A 21875-nucleotide genomic window follows, 5' to 3' on the forward strand; every position below is an offset into this window, starting at 1 on the left:
TCCTAAATTTTCTAGGATCACATCCCAACAAACTTGGAATCATACCGCAACAAATTGCTAACATGGCGTAACAACTTTATAGACGTGTTTTAACAACCTAGCATGTGATAGAATTGCACGTGCCCTTGAGGTGGAAGGACCAAGCTTCTTCATTTGCAGGAAAGGTTCTACTTGGTTCGAATAAGTAGCCGAGGTCAATAAGTTGAGCTCAGAGGTGCTGATCTCGCAGGTCGGCCACTTATGGTCTACTCGGGCCAGCCTCTAGGTTTGCCTAAGGAAGCCTGACCCCAGGGGATTTTCGAGTGCATCGGATCCATCACACTAGTCAATAGCTAGATAAATCATTGTGAGCCACACTATGCTGGTAATTTATTACAATAACACTGGCCCCACTACTCATGAGTCCGAAGCATCTCCACTGGTTCGGGCGAAGGAAGTAATCATTTTGTTGGAACTTATATCCTTTTAAGGAGGATAATAATTTCTAAGTGTTGCTCCTTCGTAGCAGGGGCGACCCAATACATTTGGGAGCCTAAGGACTCAATGAAGGAGGCTTTTTTTTTATAATAAATTTTTTTTAATAAGTATAAAATACTTAAAAAAATGATATGGAAATAGATAGCTATCAATACACTATTTCAACAAAGATGCATGAATCTAACAAAGATAGACAAGAAGCCTCTTCAATTTAATATAATTTTTGAATGGAAGTACGGAAAGGTAATTATTCTAAAAAAGAGCCCATAAAACTGATTAAATAAATTAGATAATGCTTGGCAATACTGTTTATGTACCTTTCTTATAAAAAAAATGCGGATGTAGCTCAATGTTTTCCTCCGCCAACGAAGGAAGAAGGAAAAAAAACACTGTAAAAGGCCAAAGCTTCCAAATTTCTCTTTGCCCTATTTCAGATTTCTCCTCATATAAGCCCATGGAAAAGAGTAACTTGGACAAATCATTGGCAACCAAAATTTTTAAAGAAGGGATATACAAGAAAGTGATCTCAACATAGAGTCCATCGATAAAAAATAATCCACAGAACAAAGCAAGGCAATTCAACAACCAGTTGATAGGCAACAAAAAACGATTAATGCACAAGAGAGACAGACAGAGATGGAGAGGGAGGTAAGCTGTTGGTTTCTTACTTGGAAGAAGAATGGAGCAAGAGCTCTGCTGGTCAGGCCCGATTATGTTTACAAATTGCTAGGTATGGATCGATTTTTTGGTCGGGCCTTTATTGTTGGCCAGGCCCGTCCCACGGGACTAGTTTTTGTACCCTAGCCCAGTAAATTGCGGGCTGGGCGGGCCTCTTTAGCCCGTGATCAGCTCTACTGAAAACCACATCCCCGCAAACCCTGCTTGCACCCGATCCCTCACAGACCGAGAGAGCGTACACAAGCACAGGTCCAGAGAGAGAGAGAGGGAGACGATCAAGCGTTCTCGAGGGCGGGCAGCGGGCGTTGGATACCATGGATCCACCACCACCACCACCACCCTCAGCGTCGTCAGAGCCACCACCTGTGGCGGCGGCTTCGCCATCTCAAGCGGCGCAACCACCATCTCCGGCCCCAAGCCCAGCACAACCCCCACCCTCCTCCACCCCTTCAACGCCCGCCGAAACCCTCACTCCCCCTACCTCCTCCTCCTCCTCCTCGGCCCCTTCCCCCACCCAAAACCCTTCAACCCCTCCCCAACCCCTATCCCAACCCCAGCCATCTCCCCAGCAGCAATCCCAAACCCAGCCCCCATCAATTCAGCCGCAGCAGAGGCCGCCTCTGAATCGGAGCCGACCGCAAACACCTTACGCCCACTTTGCCCACCACCTTCCCTCCGCTCCCACCTCCTCCTCTGGGCCTCCTTCTTCTATCGCTTCTCCCTCGCCCTCTCCGGCCCCAATGCAGAGGGGTGGGCTCGCCATCGGGGTGCCTGCCCACAACCCCCACCATCCAAGGCCCCAGCAGCCGCCTTTATCCTTCTCCACTTTTAGCCCATCACCGCCATTCAGCCAGCCATTTAGTTCAACGCCTCGGGTGCCCGAGCAGTCCCCGACATCCAGTTCCCAGGTATCATTCGAGCCTTCGTCTTCTATTTCGTCCAGGAATTATATGAAAAATCACTTCTTTAGAAGAAAACTTGTTGCAAAATTTGTTCTTCTAAGTTATGCATGCCAGAATCTTATGACCTTGGAAATTATTTCTGCTTTTGCAATGGTAATCTCCTCTTGGATTCGTTGAGGTGAGTCGTTTTTGAGAGAACATGAGTTTATTCATGCATAATGGCAGGAGGGAACAGAGGTGTCTTTGAGAGAATTAGGGCATGCTGTTGTTTCTGATGGAATAAAATATGCATAAGGTGAGCTCGCCAATACAAATAAAGTAGAAAATTGGTGAACTTGGAGCCTTATGTAATGCCTTGACTCTGGGAAATTGAGATAAAGCGAGGACAAGGGGGCTCGCGAATCTGTCAGTATAGACAAAATCATTCCCATTTCCCCCACTTTCATTATTCCATCACATTCCTGGCATTTAAATAGAACCTCTGAAACAGTATTTATAACAAGGACTAGGTTATATTACATTGTGCCTATGCTGGTCATGGGTTGGCATGGCAAGCAGTGCACCATATTGGTCATGCGCATGGTCAAGAGTCAGGCCACATGGAGGAGAATATGCTTCCATTTTGGTATATATTGGTCAACGTATGCGAACACAATCATGTACTATGTCAAGTTGGAAACATGAGTTTTGTACTTACATGTGTTTCCTATATGAGACATCTAAGATAACCTCTCTACTACGGTAACAAAACAGATCGGTATATCTCCTGGATATAAATTCGTTAATTAGGACCATAATTTCATTTTCCTGCTAGGTTGCATTAACAGAATTTTGATCCTTTGTCTGCAAATTTGCCTGTCATAATATGTGTTAAATCCAATACGACTCTTGTCCCATCAGATGGCAATTTATCATCAACATGCAAGTTAGTTTGTTTATGACAAGTAGCAAATAGTTTAGTGTTAGATCCCCACTCTTGATGCTGCCCACCATGTTTTGAAAAATCACTTGTTTTCCCATTACTTAAAGACTAATCATTTCCATATTACATGTTTGTCCTTAATAATCTCATTTTGTATGTTAGGTATGTTTTTTTCTATTAATGCCAATTTTTATAGGATGCAGTGCTTAATTTCATTTGAAGTAAGAATAGGCTGTTTGTATGTTCTCTTATTTCTAAACATTTTTTAATAATTTACGGGCATAAGAAAAGTATTCTTTATGGCAGTTATAGCTGAGGTGAATAGGTCATAAATGATTATCATAATTTTGTCATCATTCCCTTTCATCATGCTATGACTCTTGAGTTGTTTTTGTGCTGTATGTTATTTAATAATGTGACGCCACACATGTCTTGGTTTTGTTTTATTTTCTTGGGGTTTTAATGAACTTAGTCTTTTTACAGCTGGTAGCCAACCAAACATCAAACTTCTGACCTTTTCATCGAGGCTTGGAATCAGCAATCACTCTCTTAAACATGCCTGATAAGAAAGAAATGGTGTATGCTTCACCTTTTAAGCTATGATAAGGCTTAGAACCAGAAGTCACTCTCCTAAACATGCCTGATGAGAAAAAAATGGTGCATGCTTCACCTTTTAAGCTACGGCATGAGAACTAAGTGACAAACCTGTGTTGACATGACGTATGACATGCGTACATGTACAGATATGAGTTTGACAAATCAGTGAAGCTCTAGAACTCAATACCTTGAGGGACAAAGAAGTAAAGTTAGAGGAGAGAGAAGGGGTGGATGTATTTAATGAATCAGAGAGAGAAGTTTGAAAGAAGTGGGGGGGTGGGGGTTCAAGCATCCATAGAAGAATTGGACACAAGAATCTTCTAAAAATTGGACCCAAAGACACATCTCTATCATATATATGTGTGCTAATGTATACATATAATGAATAATGAGCTACACCTATGCTCCTTAAGTAAATAAAATTTGACAAAATAATAAAATTTAACAAAATGATCGCTAATTTTTATGTTATAACTAAAATAGAGGTCCTGCAAGTAGACATGCAATAACGATGGCATCATGATTTGATAATATGAAGCATGGAGTGTCATGAAGTGCCCCAAGTGTTTGACATGCTAAAAAAGCCAAAAATCATTGGTGAATTGGCTTAGCCGTGAACAAATGAAATTGGGTGGAGAAGGTGTAGGCTATGCAAATAGTTGTAGGGTAATCATGGACAAAATAATGCATAGGTGTGCATAAAGTACACTCAAGGGACTAAAATTTAAAGCCATGTAGGAACAGCATGTCTTTATACCTGCACCCATTTTTTTTGGATCCCTTCTTAACCAACCTTTTGTATCCTAAGATTTGGTGATAATGGATCTGGCTCCTAAATAAGGTTGTGAATGAGCTAAGCTTGAGCAAGCTAGGCTCAATTTCATTTAATTTCAAGAAAAATGATCTGATGAAAGTTTGATACTAATGGCTTTCAATTTTAAAGTTGAAATACAATTTTTTATAACATACACATAAGTTTTTTGTTTATAACAATATTTAAAATTATATATGTTAATTTATTCATATATCTAGCTTATTCAAGCTGAGCTTGAGTGAGCCAAGCCTAGCTCTAAGTGGGCCAAATTCAAGCCAAATTTTGAGCAAAAAAATAAGCTGGTTGCTAATGGCTCATCTGTTTGACAATGCTATCCCTAGACACTCACCTCATCTGACCCCCACACCTGATCCCATGTAACATAGTTTTATAGTTTTCATATAGTTGGTTTGACCTCTTTGAGCTCAATATTTAGCTCCCTTTCATTTTCTATATGACAGAATGGGTACATAAGGAGATTCAATGCTTCTAACTGCAAAATGGATGATATATAGAAGAAGAACTATGCTTTTCAGATTGAAGTCTGTTGATTTTCTTAATTTTAAATCTTTACTTCTGAGCTGTTATTGTGACTCCAATTTTCAGGTCAGACAGCCTGTTCAAGGGATTCAAAACATCGGAATGATCGGGGCTCTTAGTGCTGGTTCTCAAATACGGCCAAGTGTGATGTCTGGATCTCAACAACAGAGATTTGGTCAGCCACCTTTGAGATCAGCATCTCCATCAGCTAACCAAACTTTAAATTCACAGGTAAGTTGTGAAATAGTTCTTTTAATCTGGCAAATGCTGGATATGTATATATCTGTATGTATATAATATATCTAATATTTATATATATTTGTTACCTTATGGTCATGCAGAAGAATCGACATGTACCAATTTCTTCATATAAGTTCTGTCTTTTACTGCATTTCTAAATGTTCACATGCCTTAGAATTTCTATTTCAATACTATTGTATAAAGCGTGAAATAGTACTAGACACACGACTTTCTGATTTAACAATTCACTTCGTTTTGCTCACTGTTTGCAAATAGCCTTATGTACATGTACATATCTACATGCAAATACACACACACACACATATGTATATGTATAGCATTCCATTCAAAGATAATGTGCTTTATATTAAGCTGTGATAGTGGCCTTTTTGGCTTCTCTCTCATTTTTGTTCTTATCTGATTTATCAATTTAGAAGTTATCCTGGCATTTGTCAATTGAGAGGAATATCTGTTATAGTGATTTGATGTAGAGTTGTCTTTGCATGTTTAAGTGCATCTCAACAACAGCAAGTGGTCCATGCTGGTGTCCTTTGTTAGAAACTGCATCACAATTCTTTGAGACAATCCTTTGTATTTTTTATTAGTGAATTGCTTTATTGTGTTTTTAAGTGTTAATTATCTTATTTCAGCTTTTAAGTGTAATTATCTTATTTCAGCCTGTTATGTTTCTGACTGCAGAAATTTCCAAGCCACGGCTTGCCAAGAACCCCTTCCATGGCTTCTCCTAGTTCTCCATCACCTGTATCACAAAGTCAATCTCTACAGCAGCAATTGTCCTCGGCACAAGGAAAGCAAATGCATGCACCTTCCGCACCTTCCTCATCATATAGGCCCTCAGTGAAGCCCCATGTTTTGCAGCAAAGGCCACACCATCTCCAACAGCATCAGCATTCTCTTCCAATGACTTCGCATCAACAACAAATACCATCATCTCAACAACAGCAGCAACAGAAGCAACAACAACAACTGCAACTGCAGCAACATCAACAACAGGCTTCATTATCACATCAGTCACATGAGCACCATAATCAACAGTATGTAGCGCTTAGAAACCAGCAATCAGTAACTCAACAACAACAGGCTGTGCGAGCTCTTGGGTCAACAGTTCAAAAGTCAAATGTTCCAGGACAGGGGCAATCTGGTGTGGTTCAATCTGGGAATATCAGTCCAGTTGTTAATGCAGATGATGCAGAATCTGGTAATCATGTTCTTAGCAAGAGAAGCCTCCGTGAATTGGTTGCCCAGGTGAGTTGTCCACCAAATGTTTTCTGGGATCCAGTCTTTTCATTCCACCTGAGGGTCAAAATTTTGATTTAACAATTCATGAACCAGGAATCACTAGCGCTAACAGTTTAAATTCATCTACTGCAGTCAAAGCCTAATGTGTGCAAAAATCTCATTTTTTGCTTGATGTCTAATCATGAATTTCTTGAAACTACAAAAATTTACACATATTATGGACAAATTTGAAACTACAAAATGTATGCTTTGTTCAGCACTTCCAACACCCTGCCAACCCACATCATGCCTCATTTTTGTTCCTCTTCCTTATGGCAATGACCTAACCTGATCCTGGTCCAACTTGTCCCACTAACTTCCTCCTTGTATGTTGTGCTGGAGCCAAGCAAGGGCAGGTGGTGATGAAGGGGGCTCGAGGAGGAGAGGTGAGAGAGGAGATTCTGTAAGTAATAGAGGAGAGGGGGCACCTAGGGAGGTTGGAAGCAATGAAGAAAAGAGAGAGAGGATGGGTTGGTTGGCATGGTTATAGGAATGGTGGAAGGGTGAGGAAGAGAAATGGCTTGGGTGTAGCCATGGTTAAGATGATGATATTACACTGCTCAGTTGGGATGGGAAATAGCCATGATCCTGATAGAAAAACTGGATAATTTTGGAATAAAATGAATTTCATCTCTCTCTTAAAGCAACATGTTTCAGACTGTCTAAACTTAAATCTAATGGATAAAAATTGTGGAAGGACTGAATTACTTCTCTTCTTATGAGAAGCATAGTCCATCTTTTATATATTTTATATTGTGTGTTGTATGTTACATATTATGTATTGTATATTACTATATACTATATATTATGTATTATCGATTATTAATTATTTAATTATTTATTTTTGAGAACTAGGATGGGACGAAGTCCAGCCAAAAGGGTGGAGGGCTGGACTGGAACCAAGGTCATTAGTACGCAACCCATAGTGACACTGCTAATGGAACAGCTAGCACCTTCCATATGCTATTATATTGTAATATTTATATTTCTCCAATTCTCATGCTTAGGAGGGAGGCTCCCATGAGAGGAGACTTGGGGCAATGGAATTGGTGGAGTGGCCCTTATGTTTATATATCTACTCATCTTCTCCAGTTCTCCAGGTATCCAATATAGGACTAATTCCAATTCAATGAGTAAAACGAAAAGATGGGGAAGTTACATTTTGGTTTTATATTTCATGTTGAAAATTTCAAACTCCATATAAGAAAGAACTGTTTCATGAAAAATAAAGATGAAAATATTATCTCTATACAAAATTTGGAAACCAAGAGATCAAATTCATGGATTATTCCCTCTTGATTCCATGTGATCTTTCTTATGCAAAATACCCTTTGCCTCTTATCATCTAGCATGTTTTTCTATTTTTGAAAATTTCATTTTAACAACCAAATATCTTCTAAAAGGCCATAACTTTCAATACCCATATATTTTAAAGAAAAAAAGATGAGATCATTGCTTTGTAATCTGGAATTTTCATAATAGCCCTCACAGAAAAAAAAAGGAATGTTCATATTGACTTATTATTTTTTTGTTTTCCATTTATATATAATTCAGTTTGTATTATATCTTTTCACATGTTCATTGCACATGCCCATCTGCTTTTTCTTATTAAAAGGTACTTGAACATGTTATTAATCAGTTTCCGAAGACTGGAATTTTCATTAGCTTGATTTTAACTGTGGGCAGATTGATCCATTTGAGAAACTGGATTCTGAAGTTGAAGATGTTCTTGTTGAGGTTGCTGAGGATTTCATTGAATCTGTGAGTTCTCTCTACATTTGAAACCAACCTATGCCTGCATGATCATGAGTACATCCTGTGCATATCAGTAGAAACATATTAAATCGACAAAGTAATATTAGTGCAGGCTCTACTGGAAAACATAGTAGCATGTAATTTTGTAGACATTATGGCACATTTTGATGTTCTGTGTACGTTTTTCCACTTTCATCAATAAGTTTCTCATTTTTATAAAAAAAAATGTTTCTGCATGAAATATATGATGTCTACATGTGCATATGATTGGGACTTATATTTTCTAACTGTTATCAATTTATCATACCCTCATATGCATAGCCTTGTGACAAATTTTATATATGTTTTTACTCCCCAATACTTGCTCCAGTCTTCATAGTATTAGGGCCTGAAGTCATTGCATTAAGTCCTTGATGAGCAATTCATAAGACAAATTGAGATTTGCAAATGTAGTGCCAGTCTTCCCTATTGAGTTGAATTTTTTCTGTTTCCATCTTTTCACTGACTAAAAAACTTTGTTGTATCCAATTGCTTAAGCACTGAAATAGATACCTAAGTGCAGTGGATCACATGAATGTTTCTGTAATTGGATAAGCCATAATTCTTTCGTTCTTCACCTTGAGGGCTTCTCATTCATATCCTTTGGTTAGCAACATCTTTACCACAAGCTTTCATTGGACTTAATTCTGGCCGACAAATAATGCTCTGAAATTGTTTTCGACAAGTTTATGTCACTGGACAGATTTTACATGCAAGAAATCTTTTTAGGATGTTTCTCATCTATTTTTTTTTCTTCTTAATACCTGCCTCTTTCTCTCACACACAATTTTCCACTTGCCTTCAACTCTTCAGTTATCAAGTGACTGCTGCTTCCAGTATAAGAATATAAACTAAGTATATGATTGCAAAACCTGCATATTTTGACAAGTCTTGACAAAATCTATGGACTTAATAAATGTTTTTCATCAATAATATTTTTTTTTGAAAATAAAAAGTTTGTTAGCATGACAATTTTTTGGCATACTATATGGCCAATGTTGAACTGCAAAGTCCCTTTCATTATTTTGCATTTGAAATTTCTGTTAACTATTTTGTGCTAATTATCCTTATATGTTAGGCAGGTAACAACGTTTGCTTGCTCCTTGGCTAAGCATCGAAAATCAACTACATTAGAAGCAAAAGACATACTCCTTCATGTAGGTGAGCATACTCAGAATTGTCTGCTCTGGATTGTGTTGGACTGAAATATTCCTTTAATTCCTAGCTTGTTTTGTAAAATATAGCTGTATTAAGTATATTTATACTACAGAGAGAAATTGGAATATGACACTACCTGGTTTCGGTGGAGATGAGATCAAGTGCTATAAGAAGCAGGTAATTCAGAGTAATTACTGTACACCATTAGCAAGAGCCCTGCATCATTTTTCTCTTTATAATAGAGCCTTGCAGGCTTCTTGCTTGTTTTCTTCCTTGTAGTGATAAACTCACCCAGATTTTTTGCTTTTGGTTGTTTCCTTGGGAGATTATGCACAGTTCACAAATGATATTCACAAGGAGAGGATTGCTGTGGTATGTTTTAACTTAGATCTGCAGCATATGCTAATTTGAGACTCTCTCTCTCTCTTTCTCTCTCTCTCTCTCGCTCTCGCTCTATATATATGTAGATATGTATTACCATAATTTCTGCACTGTAATTGCATGATCTTTTTAGCATATGACATCGATCTCTATATGATCCCTCTTTTTTTGCTTAATTAACAAATTTTGATTAAATAACTGAACACATCCAACTACCATATGCATCTTCTTCAGTTTTTTATTATGCAGACCTATTGGTTTAGTGATGACAAATTATGAAGTAGAGGACCGATATAATCAGGTAAATTTGAAATCTAATACATTAATTCTTATTTATGTTTAACAATACATAGTAAGGTCTGACGAACCGGTCTGGCCTGTAACTGGTATGCCGGAGTGGTGAAAACCGGTACGGGCCGGTTCTGTGCCGGAGATGAAGAAGACGAAAAGAAGGAGAGAGAGCGCGGGGAAGAGAAGGAGGGAGGAGACCTGTGGCCACCATCAGAGAGCCGTGAAGGCCTCCGGTGGGGGGCTTTTAATTTGGAAATTTTAAGTGAAGTCGGCACCCCATTTGCCGAGTTCACTTAAAATCTCCAAATTTAAAAGTTGCGGCCTCTGCCGTGCCCCCGCGGGCTCCGTCGCCCCCTCAGCCTCTGCCGCTCCTCCGTGGCTCTCCAATAGCGTCGATGGGTCTCCTCCCTCCCTTTCTTTCCTGCGCTCTCTCTCCTTCTCTTCTTCTTCCCCGGCTCCGGCAGGGAAGAGCTTGCCGGTTCGTACCGGCCGGACCCGGTACGGCGAACCTTGATACATACAATATTTTTTTTTTAGAAAAAGAGATTATATCTTCTCTTAAAAACTATATTTGTAGTATATTATGATGAAATTCATTTTGATCTTGGCAATTTTTGTGACAAATGAACAATGCCCCACCCTCTGCACAATGGTAAGGAAGGATGCTCATTTATGATCTACATGTTAGAGGTTTGAAACACAGAAATAGCCTTTTGAAATGTGTGGGTAAGGTTGCGTATATAAGACCCACCACAAATTCCGCAATTATAGGAGCCTCGTGCATTGTAATGCTCTTTTTATAAGCAATGCCCTACATATTATTGTTTGAACAATAGGCGACATTGCACAGTTTCTGCTTTGCCATATGAGCAATTCTTAATTATTTGGGTATTTCAAGAATTTGTTTTTCACTAAATACCGCTAAAAATTATTGTTTAAAATAAGTGCATGCAGACGGATATGCGGATGCAATCCCTTAACCATACCGCATTGCCTAAAGATGGTTTGCTTAATATGTGCGGCCGCATATGCAATCCGCTTAGCATTATTGCGGTAGCATATGCAGCCCGTTTAACATTGTCGCCTCATGCGTAGCCCAATTTTATAGGCTTGTGTAGATCGAGCTGGTTCAAGTGGATGGCTGATGATTAGGATGAATTTGAGGATTAGATGGCTAGATATGGGTATTAAGAATGTTAATATCTTCATTATATCTGTTACTATGAGATTTAAGCACTACATACTAAGCATATATTGTCATTTCTTATGGTTATTATTATTACTATTATTTATCTCAAAAATATAACTATTATTATTATTTATTATATTTAATGCATTTTCAAATTTTTAATAGCTAAAATACTAATTGCATATGCACTCACATATGCAACTCACATGCAGCATATATAGTATGCACTATCTAAACCACTCGCATACCATCTCTTAAAGTGCTAGTGAAAATTGCAATTTTTTGGTTGAATCTGTAGAATAGTAAGGTAGAGGAACCCTACTGCACCAAATACCACTTTGTAGAGCAAGATGAATGTACGAAGAAATAGGGATGGTGACAAGGAGGGCATGGGTCGAGTAGGCCATTACCCGTACCTACCTCATAATTGGCAACCACATCCATATACCCATCCCATACCCATCTAGGGGTGGGGCGGGGCGTGTGGAGTTAGACGGAGTGTGTTTGGACTAAAAAATGCGGAATCATCCCGAACTACTTGGTTTGGGGCATACCAAGCTGTACCGGCGGCAGATTGAGATGGTTCCTGCATTCAAAACGGTAAACCGACAAGTGGTGGGAGAGGAAGAAGGAAAGAGTGGAAAAAAGAAAGAGAGAAGGGGAGGGAGAGGAAGGGAGGCCCGCCAAAGGGTACCGAAGGGCCAGAGTAGGGGCTCCGCCCTCCAGACCCCTATTTCGCAGACCCCTGTTTCATACGAAACAGGGTTTGTCGGGGCCTTTTTTTTTATTTTGAAAATTTTAAGCGCCGACTAAAAAGCAGTCAAATATTTAGAAACAAAAAAATGAAATGTTGTTCTTTAGGAAGTCAAATATCTCTTAAACTAAGAAAAGCGGTCAACTAAAAAAACAAACAACTAAGCATGTATCTTGTAGTCTTTCACGTGATTAATCTTTCTCATGATTGATCATAATTCTTTCTTCTCCATTATCATCATAATTACAAGGCTAATATACAATGGGGTTCCACTCGAGGTAGGCATTGCCATTATTTGCACCCGTCCTAGATCTGCTGTGGGTTAAAGATGAAGACCCATCCCCGCCACCAACTCTAAATGGTTTGGAGTAAATTGCCACCCTTATGAAGGGCATGTTTACATAAATTAGATTCTACTCATTTTTTAAAACTAAATGCAAGTGTTACTTCAGATATGATATGGTAGTATATAATGGTTGTTTGTATCTAGTGTTCAAATAGGAGCAAGCCAAGGCATACAGACTCTTGATGCTTCAGGTCAAAAGCCAAGTCTAAGAAGTGTTTCTTTACTTAACATTATAATTCATTTTTAAAAACATGAAAGTTAAGGCTTCCTTGCACATGTGTGAAGATGATTACTCCATGGTGGGAAGTAGTTTATCTAATTACTCTAAGATATAATTGATTCTCCAATGATCGTAGGCTCCATAGGCCTATTTAAGATATACCTTTAGCTACATGAATATAAATTGATTGTTGAGAAAACCAGATGTAAAAGATGGTTTATCAATATTATAATTATCATTATCATCATCATAATTGTTATTATTTACTATTATCATTATCATTATTATTATGATTATTATTGTTATCATTTTATAATTATGATTATGATTATGATTATTCTTATAGTTAGAGTCAGGGTTAGAGTTAGAGTTGAGAAAAGGAAGTGTGATGCACCTTTATTATTCTGCCTATGGTAGGTTAATACTTGATAAGGCTTGTGATATACGAGGTGGCACACAATCTCTGTTGGAAAATTATGCATGCTGCAGAAAAATAAAATCGCAGTGGAGGATGCATGCACGGTTATTCATCTCGTGAACAAATTAAAAACCGTTCGTAGATAGATTAAGATTAAAACTTAAGAGAGAGATCGTATCTTCACCTTGTGCGGGTAGATCTTCACCGCAATCTGATGATCGTGAAAATCTTAAAAGGTTCACTTGAAGCTGTCCGACCTCTACGGGTATCCATACGAGGAAGAGGACCGATCCAAGCGCCTAGATCTCACCGGGGTGCTAGCTTCCTTGCAGAGATCACATTTGATGGTTGAATCTCTTTTGAACAATCAACTCTTAATTGCTCTCAAGAGGAAGAAGGAGAGAGGGAAGAAGAGGAGGCCACGCCCAAAAGAAAAGAGAGAGAGAGAGAGGGTTCGGCCGTGAGAAAGGAAAAAGGGAGAGCTGCATGCCTCCTTTTTTTTTGCTTGCGGTCTAGATTTGCCCCCAAAAGCTCCTAGGGCTTCCTCTCACGCATGCCCCATAAAAGAATCCGAAAATAAATAAAATAATGAGGGGCGCACACCCCTCCTTTTATTTTGTGCGTGAATCCTCATCCAAGGAGGATTAGGTGGCCTAATCCAATCATGACTCAATCATGGGCTCTAGGACTCTTAATCCTTATCTAATAAGTTCTATTGCAATTAGGATTCTTTATCCTTATCTAATAAGGAGTTCTATTGCAATTAGGATTCTTCAATTAAGATTCTTAGTCCTAATTTAATTAGGACTTTAGGAGTCCTACTCCAAGTAGGACTCTTATAATTTGCAGTCTTAATGTAATTAGGACTCTAGGAGTTCTACTCCAAGTAGGACTCTTAAACCTTATCTAATAAGGTCAAGCCCAATTTAATTAAGTCCAATTGATTCAATCAAATTGCAGTCCAATTGCAATTATTCCTTCTTCAACTCACTAACTCTTAGTAGGTTAAACCAATTATCAATCAAATTGATAATCATGATCTATTGTGATTCCAAATCACAATTCAACCATCGGATTGATCAGAACCTCTTATGTGTGTGACCCATAGGTTTTATTTTGTCTGGTAGTGAGTCATATTGTGATCTTTATCACAATATCATTGAATATTCCTTTCAATGAGTTGGAATAATTTCCAACTCACTTCGTCAGGGATCACTGTTCATCAAGATAATCCCTGTGAGTCTCACCATTCACCAGTGACACCTAGCAGCATGTAGTGACAATCCAGCAGAATGGAATAGATGAACCTCTAGGTGCAGTTATTGTATGATACAGTCCTTCTATTGTGGATTCCTACAAGATGGAGATCATGGAAAACTCGTCAAACTCCATCGTCTATATCATATATCAAGATTTATTCAACTTTAGTTCGAGTGGAAAACTCCTTTTCCATTGTACTTACTGTCCCGACCGAGGTCTTTCGAACTCAATCTCATAAATCACATAGGACCACTCCTTATATACCAAGATCGATAGATTCCATGTGGGTGCACATCCTACTCCTACAGTGAACCTACTGCAGCCAATCTGCACTACAAGGATCCATATGGCTAGAGACAAATTTCAGTTCAATAGTTTTTTTCTCTCCACTCGTACTAATCCGCCTACCCGGCTTCTTGTATTTAATTATTCGGAGCTATTAGAGTGGGATCCACTTTTTGGGGAATATGAGTCGAAGCAATAACAAGAATACTTCTAGCGGAACATCTTTCGCAATCCCTAGAAAGATAGTTCTCTAATAGACCGAGAGATAAGTAATTCGACTCATTTTAGGGATAGGAAAATCTCATCTATTGGTTCATTGTACATATCTATTTTAGTTAGGAATTTTGCGTAAAGTAAAAAAAAAATACAAATGATCTTGAACGACAACATCTGACCATACATATATGTATTAGGCGGTTCTCGAAAAAAGTTAGCGAAAAAAATTATCCCTAAAATCGAGACTAAAAGGAATATATAAACCAATGCTTCCATAGATTCGATCGTGGTTTACAATTATAGCTTCCAATGCAGTCAAACTACAGCAAACTCACTGTGAATAACCGACGCACCATAGGTCAAAGGACCAGTTATACCACGGTAACATTAAGTAAGTCACTGATTAGTGGATAGACATCCAAGTGACTTCTTGTTTTAGTCACGTTCGGTATCCTTGTTCTCTAACAAGCACCTGCACTATCACTCCAGTGTCCCTACACTGTGGACTCGAGACTCGTTCATCCAAAAGAAAAGTGATCTGTGCACTAATCTCATCGGATCAATCACCGTCCCCGTGATTATGCATTGATCAGGAGCATTTGAGAATTAATCACCAATGACATATTGCTCAAATTCTCAACTCTTGAGAATATGTATCATCTTATTAATTCCCTGGATGATTCATGGACACATACACAACATGAATGAAAAAAGATGCCTAATATTATTAAATAATAATAAAGTTAAGTACAAAACTATGTCTCAGAATAAATAATGTGTCAGCCAGATTGGCTTCTAAGGCATACATCTAATAATCTCACCTTAAGATGATACATCCCTTGTAATCTGTATGCATGGACCTCTGTTGTAGCCATGTATACCTTCTTGTATACATCCATGTTTCTGGCCTTTTCAAATAGAAGAAAAATAAACAAAAAAAGAGGGAGAACCTATATCTTATTCCCATTTAAGAAAAAGATATATAATAAAATTATGCTTCCTTTCATTCTCTTCATTTTGCTCCAATTATCTTGGTCAATTGCAGATTCAACTGCAATTGTTGGAAACAAAAGCTTGCTAAGCAACATCTACAAGGTTCATGCTTGCATAAAATTCCTCTCTTGGCGTTCAGGCACTTCATATGCACATGACATGCTTAGACATGGAGATATGCAAGCAAAACTGAAGCCTGCTGGACAAACATGCTTGTCCTAGACATTTAAAGCACCACAGGTCACATTGCTGCTGCTACTAGTGCTATTAATGAATTATCTCCATAAAGCATCCTAATGATCAGACAATATAATTAATGCTTCATGGATGTCGACATGAAAAACGGTTTCGACGTGTATCCAAGTGTTTGACTCAGTAAGAGGAAAAGAAAAAGATGCAGGGACATGTGGCAATGAAGTAGTTCAACTAAATTATATGTTTTTAATGATATAAAAAAGATACATTTGGTAATCAGTTACGTGTTTCTTAAGAATATAAGGAAGAAATAATTATAACTAATTTCTATTTTCTTAGATATTGTAGACAAGAAAAGAGGTTTGCAATCCAAACCAGTTAATGTAAGTTATAAGAAAGATAGCATTTCACAGATTTAATTTAATACCTAGATTCTTGACAAATTTGTAAAAGGCACAAAAGCTTGCTTTGATGTCATTATTGTGGGTTGAACTCATAGTAGGAAGAACCCAACTCTCCACTAAATTTTAAAAGATGCAACCAAAGAATTTCTGATGCAGCACTGTCTCGTGAGAGGGGTGGGAGAAAGAAGGAGGAGAGAGGACAGGAGAGGAAAGAGGAGGAAGAAGGACGGAGAGGGGAGAAGAGAGAAAAATATATGGAAAGCAAATTTGTTCAACATTCATTAACCTGTCAAGAAATGCATAGACCCTATATATAGGGTTACGAAATATAAAAAGGTCCCTCCAAATAAACTAATCCCACAAAAGCCATAACATAACAATATGTACATAAACCCAGTCAACATAAAATAAACTAACATCAACTCAGTCCAGCCATAACGAGAGTGGCTGGACCCTCCTCCAGCGACGACCGTAGACCCGCGTCACTGGCGGTCCGGTACTGGTGTCCGCACCAATTTCATAAGCGTCTAAAAGTATCTCCTGCTGCTGCTACTTCTACTGCTACTTATTGGTGAGCCCCATTGAGCATCCGGAATATAAGACAATATAACTAATTATTCACGGACATTGACATTCAATGTGTATCCAAGTATTAGACTTGGCAAGAGGAAACAAAGAAGATATGGGGCACATGAAAACATAATTTTAACTAAATTATATTTTTAAATACCATGTAAAGAAAACATTAACTAATCAGTTGTTTCTTAAGAATATGAGGAAAAAATATAACTAATTTGCTAGTCTTAAACATTGTATGGAAGGAAACATCAAGAAATATTATTTTTAAGCGATCTTTTTTTTTTTTTTGTTAAATTTCTAAGCAATCTTTCAGTATATATGTTTGTCATCCGAAGTTATTAGTTGAAGGTGATAAGAAAGATACACTTCGAAGAAATATTTTATATGTGATCCTTGATCAATTTCTGGAAGGAAAATAAACTATAGCCAATGTCATTCATTTTGAACTTACAGTTGGAAGAATCCAACTCTTCACTAATCTTTAGCAGCTGCAAGCAGAAAATTTCATAGGCATCAATTTCATAAGCATCGAAGTGTCCGGTGCATATATGATTTGCATATGTATCATACATGGATTATCGAAGCTGCTTGTCAGTGTCAACTAAGTTACTTTTAGAAATATTGCTTGTCAGACCTAGAACTTTTGCTGTTATATACTTATAAAAATATTGTGTGCACCATTCTGTGCTAATGAATTGTTGTGCTTTTCATTTAGGATATACAGTTTTTGTCAAATAAGTTACAAGGCAAACATCAAAACAAATTCTAGAAAAAATGTATTCTTAAAGTTTAAATTATGAATCATGATATTGTCGATGGACATCTGCGGGAACTATGCAAATATTTGGAGGTGCATTTGAAAAAGAATAGCTCATAAAAATATTCTGTGACTTTTCTTTATTGTCGCCCTCATATTGGATTCTTGCAGGGGCCTAGTTCAGTGATTGGAGATCCGGTTGATAAATATATTTCATAATATTTACTGTTGCAATGTGCCATAGCCAGTTTGTCTTGATTCTTTGGACCACTTGTTTGAGAAGTGGCATTTAACATCAACTTAGTTTTTGAGACTTTTGAACAGGCATTACATCGATCTTGTACATGAAAGTGCTCACTTAGTAACTTGTGCGAGTTTTTATCCATGTATCATGTATGTTACAGAATTTTGCTTGTTTGGTTGATTATGCATTGTTGCTTTCTTCTTCAGATTAAGAAGTCAATGGTAGCAACAAGTGATGCTGGGAATCCGAAGAATCCTGCTGCTGGGCAGGCTGCTTCAAATGCGAAAGCTCATGCAGCCAAGGCACCTGCAATTGGATCTCCAAAGACTCATTAGCTTTAGTGGGCCATTGGAGAAGCTTCTGAATTACTTGAGTTTCTAGAGAACGGTCTCAGCAGTACGATCTTGCATGATTTGTTCTTGTGTGTGTTGCTAGCCCTTTTGTTCTTTAGAGGTTGGAGTCGTGACATATTAACCAAAGTTAAATAGAGCAACTATATGAGATGTATAAGGTGACCAATGTTTATCTGTATGAAATTTTATCAATGTGCAATGCAAAGATCAGAACTTATTCATTGCTTGGGAATAGTTATTTTCTATCTGAAACTACCTATTTCATTGGATTCTAAAATGGTGATCAAATTGCTTTGTGCATGATTTATTAAATTTTTGCTGGCGGTAGAAATTTTTAGTTGTAAACATGGTCCAGCTTGTCTTTAAATTATAAGGTGGGCCTAGCAAATGTGTGTCAGTAAATTTACTTCTCTATTATATATATGCTTGTTTGTGCTTCATAAATTGTGGTTCTCCTTTCCTCACTTGAGAAGCGGTTCGGAGCTCTCAAAGTTATTCATCAAAGCCAGATTTCTTCTCTTTTCTCGAATTGTATGATAATGCTTTATAATGACTTTGAGGCTGTTACTCCAAATTCAGTGGCAAAGAGCTTTCATTTAGCAGGGAAATGTTCTTAGCTAATGTATTTTCAAATGACCCTCATTATCTCTTGCCCTATCATTTGGTAGGCTTGCCCATGTGTTCCCACTTAACTACTGTTGTTTTGCTAAACCCTTAGCCTTGTGTTTGTTTTCTATAAAAAAACAACCACTATTTGATTGCTGCTCAGATAATAAGCTGTTTTTTAAATTAAAACATCAAATAATTGCGGATCTCATTTGAATTATACCAAACTATTCCTGTACAGTGCATGGTCGTAGGTCATCTAATCTATGTGTTATTAGATTACATGTTTCTTATTAGAGTTAGCTAAAACCAGCTACCGTTTGATTTTAGGTTGGAAATGGTCTTTCCATATGCCACAGAATATAGGAAGACCATTTGTGACCTATGATATCCTTAACATATATCTCCTGGCAGGGACATGTTTTATTGTATATTATCTTATCTCAGCAAAGTTTGAATTTGACACGGCCATCAAATACTTTATTTTAAGATTCCATTGCTAAAATGGGTGTATTTTGTACGCTCTCTCGTTTCAATCTATAAAGATCTCTTTCATTAGTTTTTTTTTGTCTTTTTGACTATGTTTCCTATTTATTCTAACATTGTACAATCACAGTGTTTATCGGAATATATGAATCTGGCTTCAGATAAAGAGTAGCGTCATCTCCATCACCAGGCTTCTGCTATTTTGTATCAGTCCTGTTGGGGGAATACGGTTCCAATTTCCAGCAACAAGTCCAAATGCCGAGAGCTTGAACATGCTAAAAATATAAATTATTGAAAGCTTGTGACTTGTCAAACTCACTCATGTCTTACAAGCTTAAGTCATAAATAAATAACATAGGATATAATATTTTAGTTTTTATTCAATAATTTTTTAGTACTTAATAACATAGGATATATTTCCTATTTATTCTAACATTGTACAATCACAGTGTTTATCGGAATATATGAATCTGGCTTCAGATAAAGAGTAACCTCATCCCACGTCTCCATCACCAGGCTTCTGCTACTTTGTATCAGTCCAAATGCCGAGAGCTTGAACATGCTAAAAATATAAATTATTGAAAGCTTGTGATTTGTCAAACTCACTCATGTTTTACAAGCTTAAGTCATAAATAAATAACATAGGATATAATATTTTAGTTTTTATTCAATAAGTTTTTAGTACTTAATAATTTTATATATTTTACATATATTATCCAAAAAGACAATGAAACTGAGTCAAATCATATAATGATTATCTAGAAGCTGGACAATGAACTTAGTCCACCAAACTGTATTTGCTCCAAGACAGTTTATTCACCATATATTGTGATCATCATATATAATAAATAACTTCCAGGTTCTATTGAGATAATATTTCTTTGGCTTTGCACGAGATTGTTTAGGCTGATGTAATAAATTTACATATAAGGGAGCTATAGTCTCCTTTTATTTACCAAAAAAAGAGTGTAGGTTATCTCCAACTACAACTCAACTCTCTATAAATTGCATAAAACTAGGGAATTTCAACACGATACATAAAAAAATTATGAATTGTTATTTTTCTTTCTGTTTGCACCTCTTAGTTTAACAACCAAGATTTTAGATTTCAAATTTTTGATTGTGCATCTCAAAATATTATATTAGGATTGATTGTGTATCCATATCCATATTAGTTTTGTTTAATCAATATAGATTAGAATATGAATATTTGTCAAGCATAAAATTCATATCCATATTTGTTTTAAATAGATATGAATACAAATTGGATACTAGAAGTACGCATATAAATATGGATATAAGTCAAATAATTAAACTTTTTGGCCATAGAACCAAAGATATTGTTAAGTGGATGGTAAATTAAGTTAACAAGGATTATATATACTTATGTATAGACTTCATATAAGAAAAATAATATAGTCTGATATAGGATCATACTAATAAAGAAAAATAATACTCACTGATATAAGTTGTCATATAATCCTTAAAATCATTCTAACATGATCATACTAATAAAGAAAAATAATATTGACCAATATAGGATCATGCAAACAAAGAGAAATATTATAGGTTGATATGGGCTGTTACATGATTTCTACAATTATGCTAACATCTCTCCTCAAACTCAAGATAGTACTATAGGTGCCAACTTGAGTTTAAAAACTAGATTACAAATATACCCAAAAACTGATATACTGGATCAAGAGCTAAAGTAGAATCTTAGAAGCTGACATGATAGACTATGAGCTGATATAGTAGCTCAGAAGCTGATATGGTGGTGCATCGAGAGTTGACATGCAAATATAGAGTCTGATGTAGCAGAACGCGAGCTATTATAGCAGCTCAAAAGCTGATGTAGTAAATTAAGAGTTGACATAACAACTCAAAAATTGATATGGCAGACTGATGTGTCATAATAATACAAATTTTGATATGGTAGAATAGAAGCTGATATAACAGTTTAGAAACTGATGTAGTAGATCAGAAAATTAACGGAACAAACTTATGTGTTTGGCAATGCCGACATAGCTTACCGACGTGGTAGACTAATACGTCCACTAACATGACTAACATAGCAAACTAGTGTGCTCGTCGATTTGTCAGATTGACGTGGCTGCCGATATGGCTGATTGACTTGCATGATGATGTGGTAGCGAAAAGACATATAGAAGATGGTAGTCGCAACAAGCATAGAGTTTAGGGAGAAGGCAATCAAAAGTCGACGATCCTCGTAGATGAAAGTACTATTAAAGAGGAGCAAAAGATCTCGATCTAGATGGTGAAGGAGTCGAAGGCAGCAAATATAATTGAAGATGGAGAAAATAGGCCGAGCAACGATGATGAGAGAACAAACTTCATATAAGAAAAATAATATATGTTGATATAGGATCGTGCTAATAAAAAATATAATACTCATTGATATAAGTTGTTATGTGATCCATAAAATCACTTTAATAAGATAATGCTAACAAAAAAAT

At 37.0% G+C, this 21875-nt stretch overlaps 1 protein-coding gene across 21 annotated transcripts; it reads left to right on the forward strand.

Moving 5' to 3' along the window:
• The first annotated feature begins 1346 nt into the window (after window positions 1–1346).
• On the forward strand, window positions 1347–18538 carry LOC103720564 (transcription initiation factor TFIID subunit 12). 21 transcript variants are annotated; one of them, XM_088706784.2, is made up of 9 exons: window positions 1347–2063; window positions 4997–5161; window positions 5870–6436; window positions 8156–8230; window positions 9346–9424; window positions 9534–9598; window positions 9747–9793; window positions 10037–10103; window positions 18160–18538. In XM_088706784.2, exons 1-9 carry the CDS (start codon window positions 1470–1472, stop codon window positions 18286–18288), a joined length of 1788 nt encoding a protein of 595 aa, XP_088562910.1. In that variant the 5' UTR covers window positions 1347–1469; the 3' UTR covers window positions 18289–18538. The 21 variants fall into 21 exon arrangements, 11 of the variants coding, with proteins under 11 accessions (XP_088562910.1, XP_008808549.1, XP_088562904.1 ...); XM_088706778.2 differs by having other exon boundaries at window positions 1348–2063; window positions 9758–9793; window positions 18160–18295; XM_008810327.5 differs by lacking the exon at window positions 10037–10103 and having other exon boundaries at window positions 9758–9793.
• The last annotated feature ends 3337 nt before the right edge of the window (window positions 18539–21875 follow it).

Source organism: Phoenix dactylifera, chromosome 11 (assembly GCF_051530095.1).
Source record: "Phoenix dactylifera cultivar Ajwa chromosome 11, Ajwa_hap1_PhDact_Kaust_v1.1, whole genome shotgun sequence".
NCBI classification, from domain to species: Eukaryota; Viridiplantae; Streptophyta; class Magnoliopsida; order Arecales; family Arecaceae; genus Phoenix; species Phoenix dactylifera.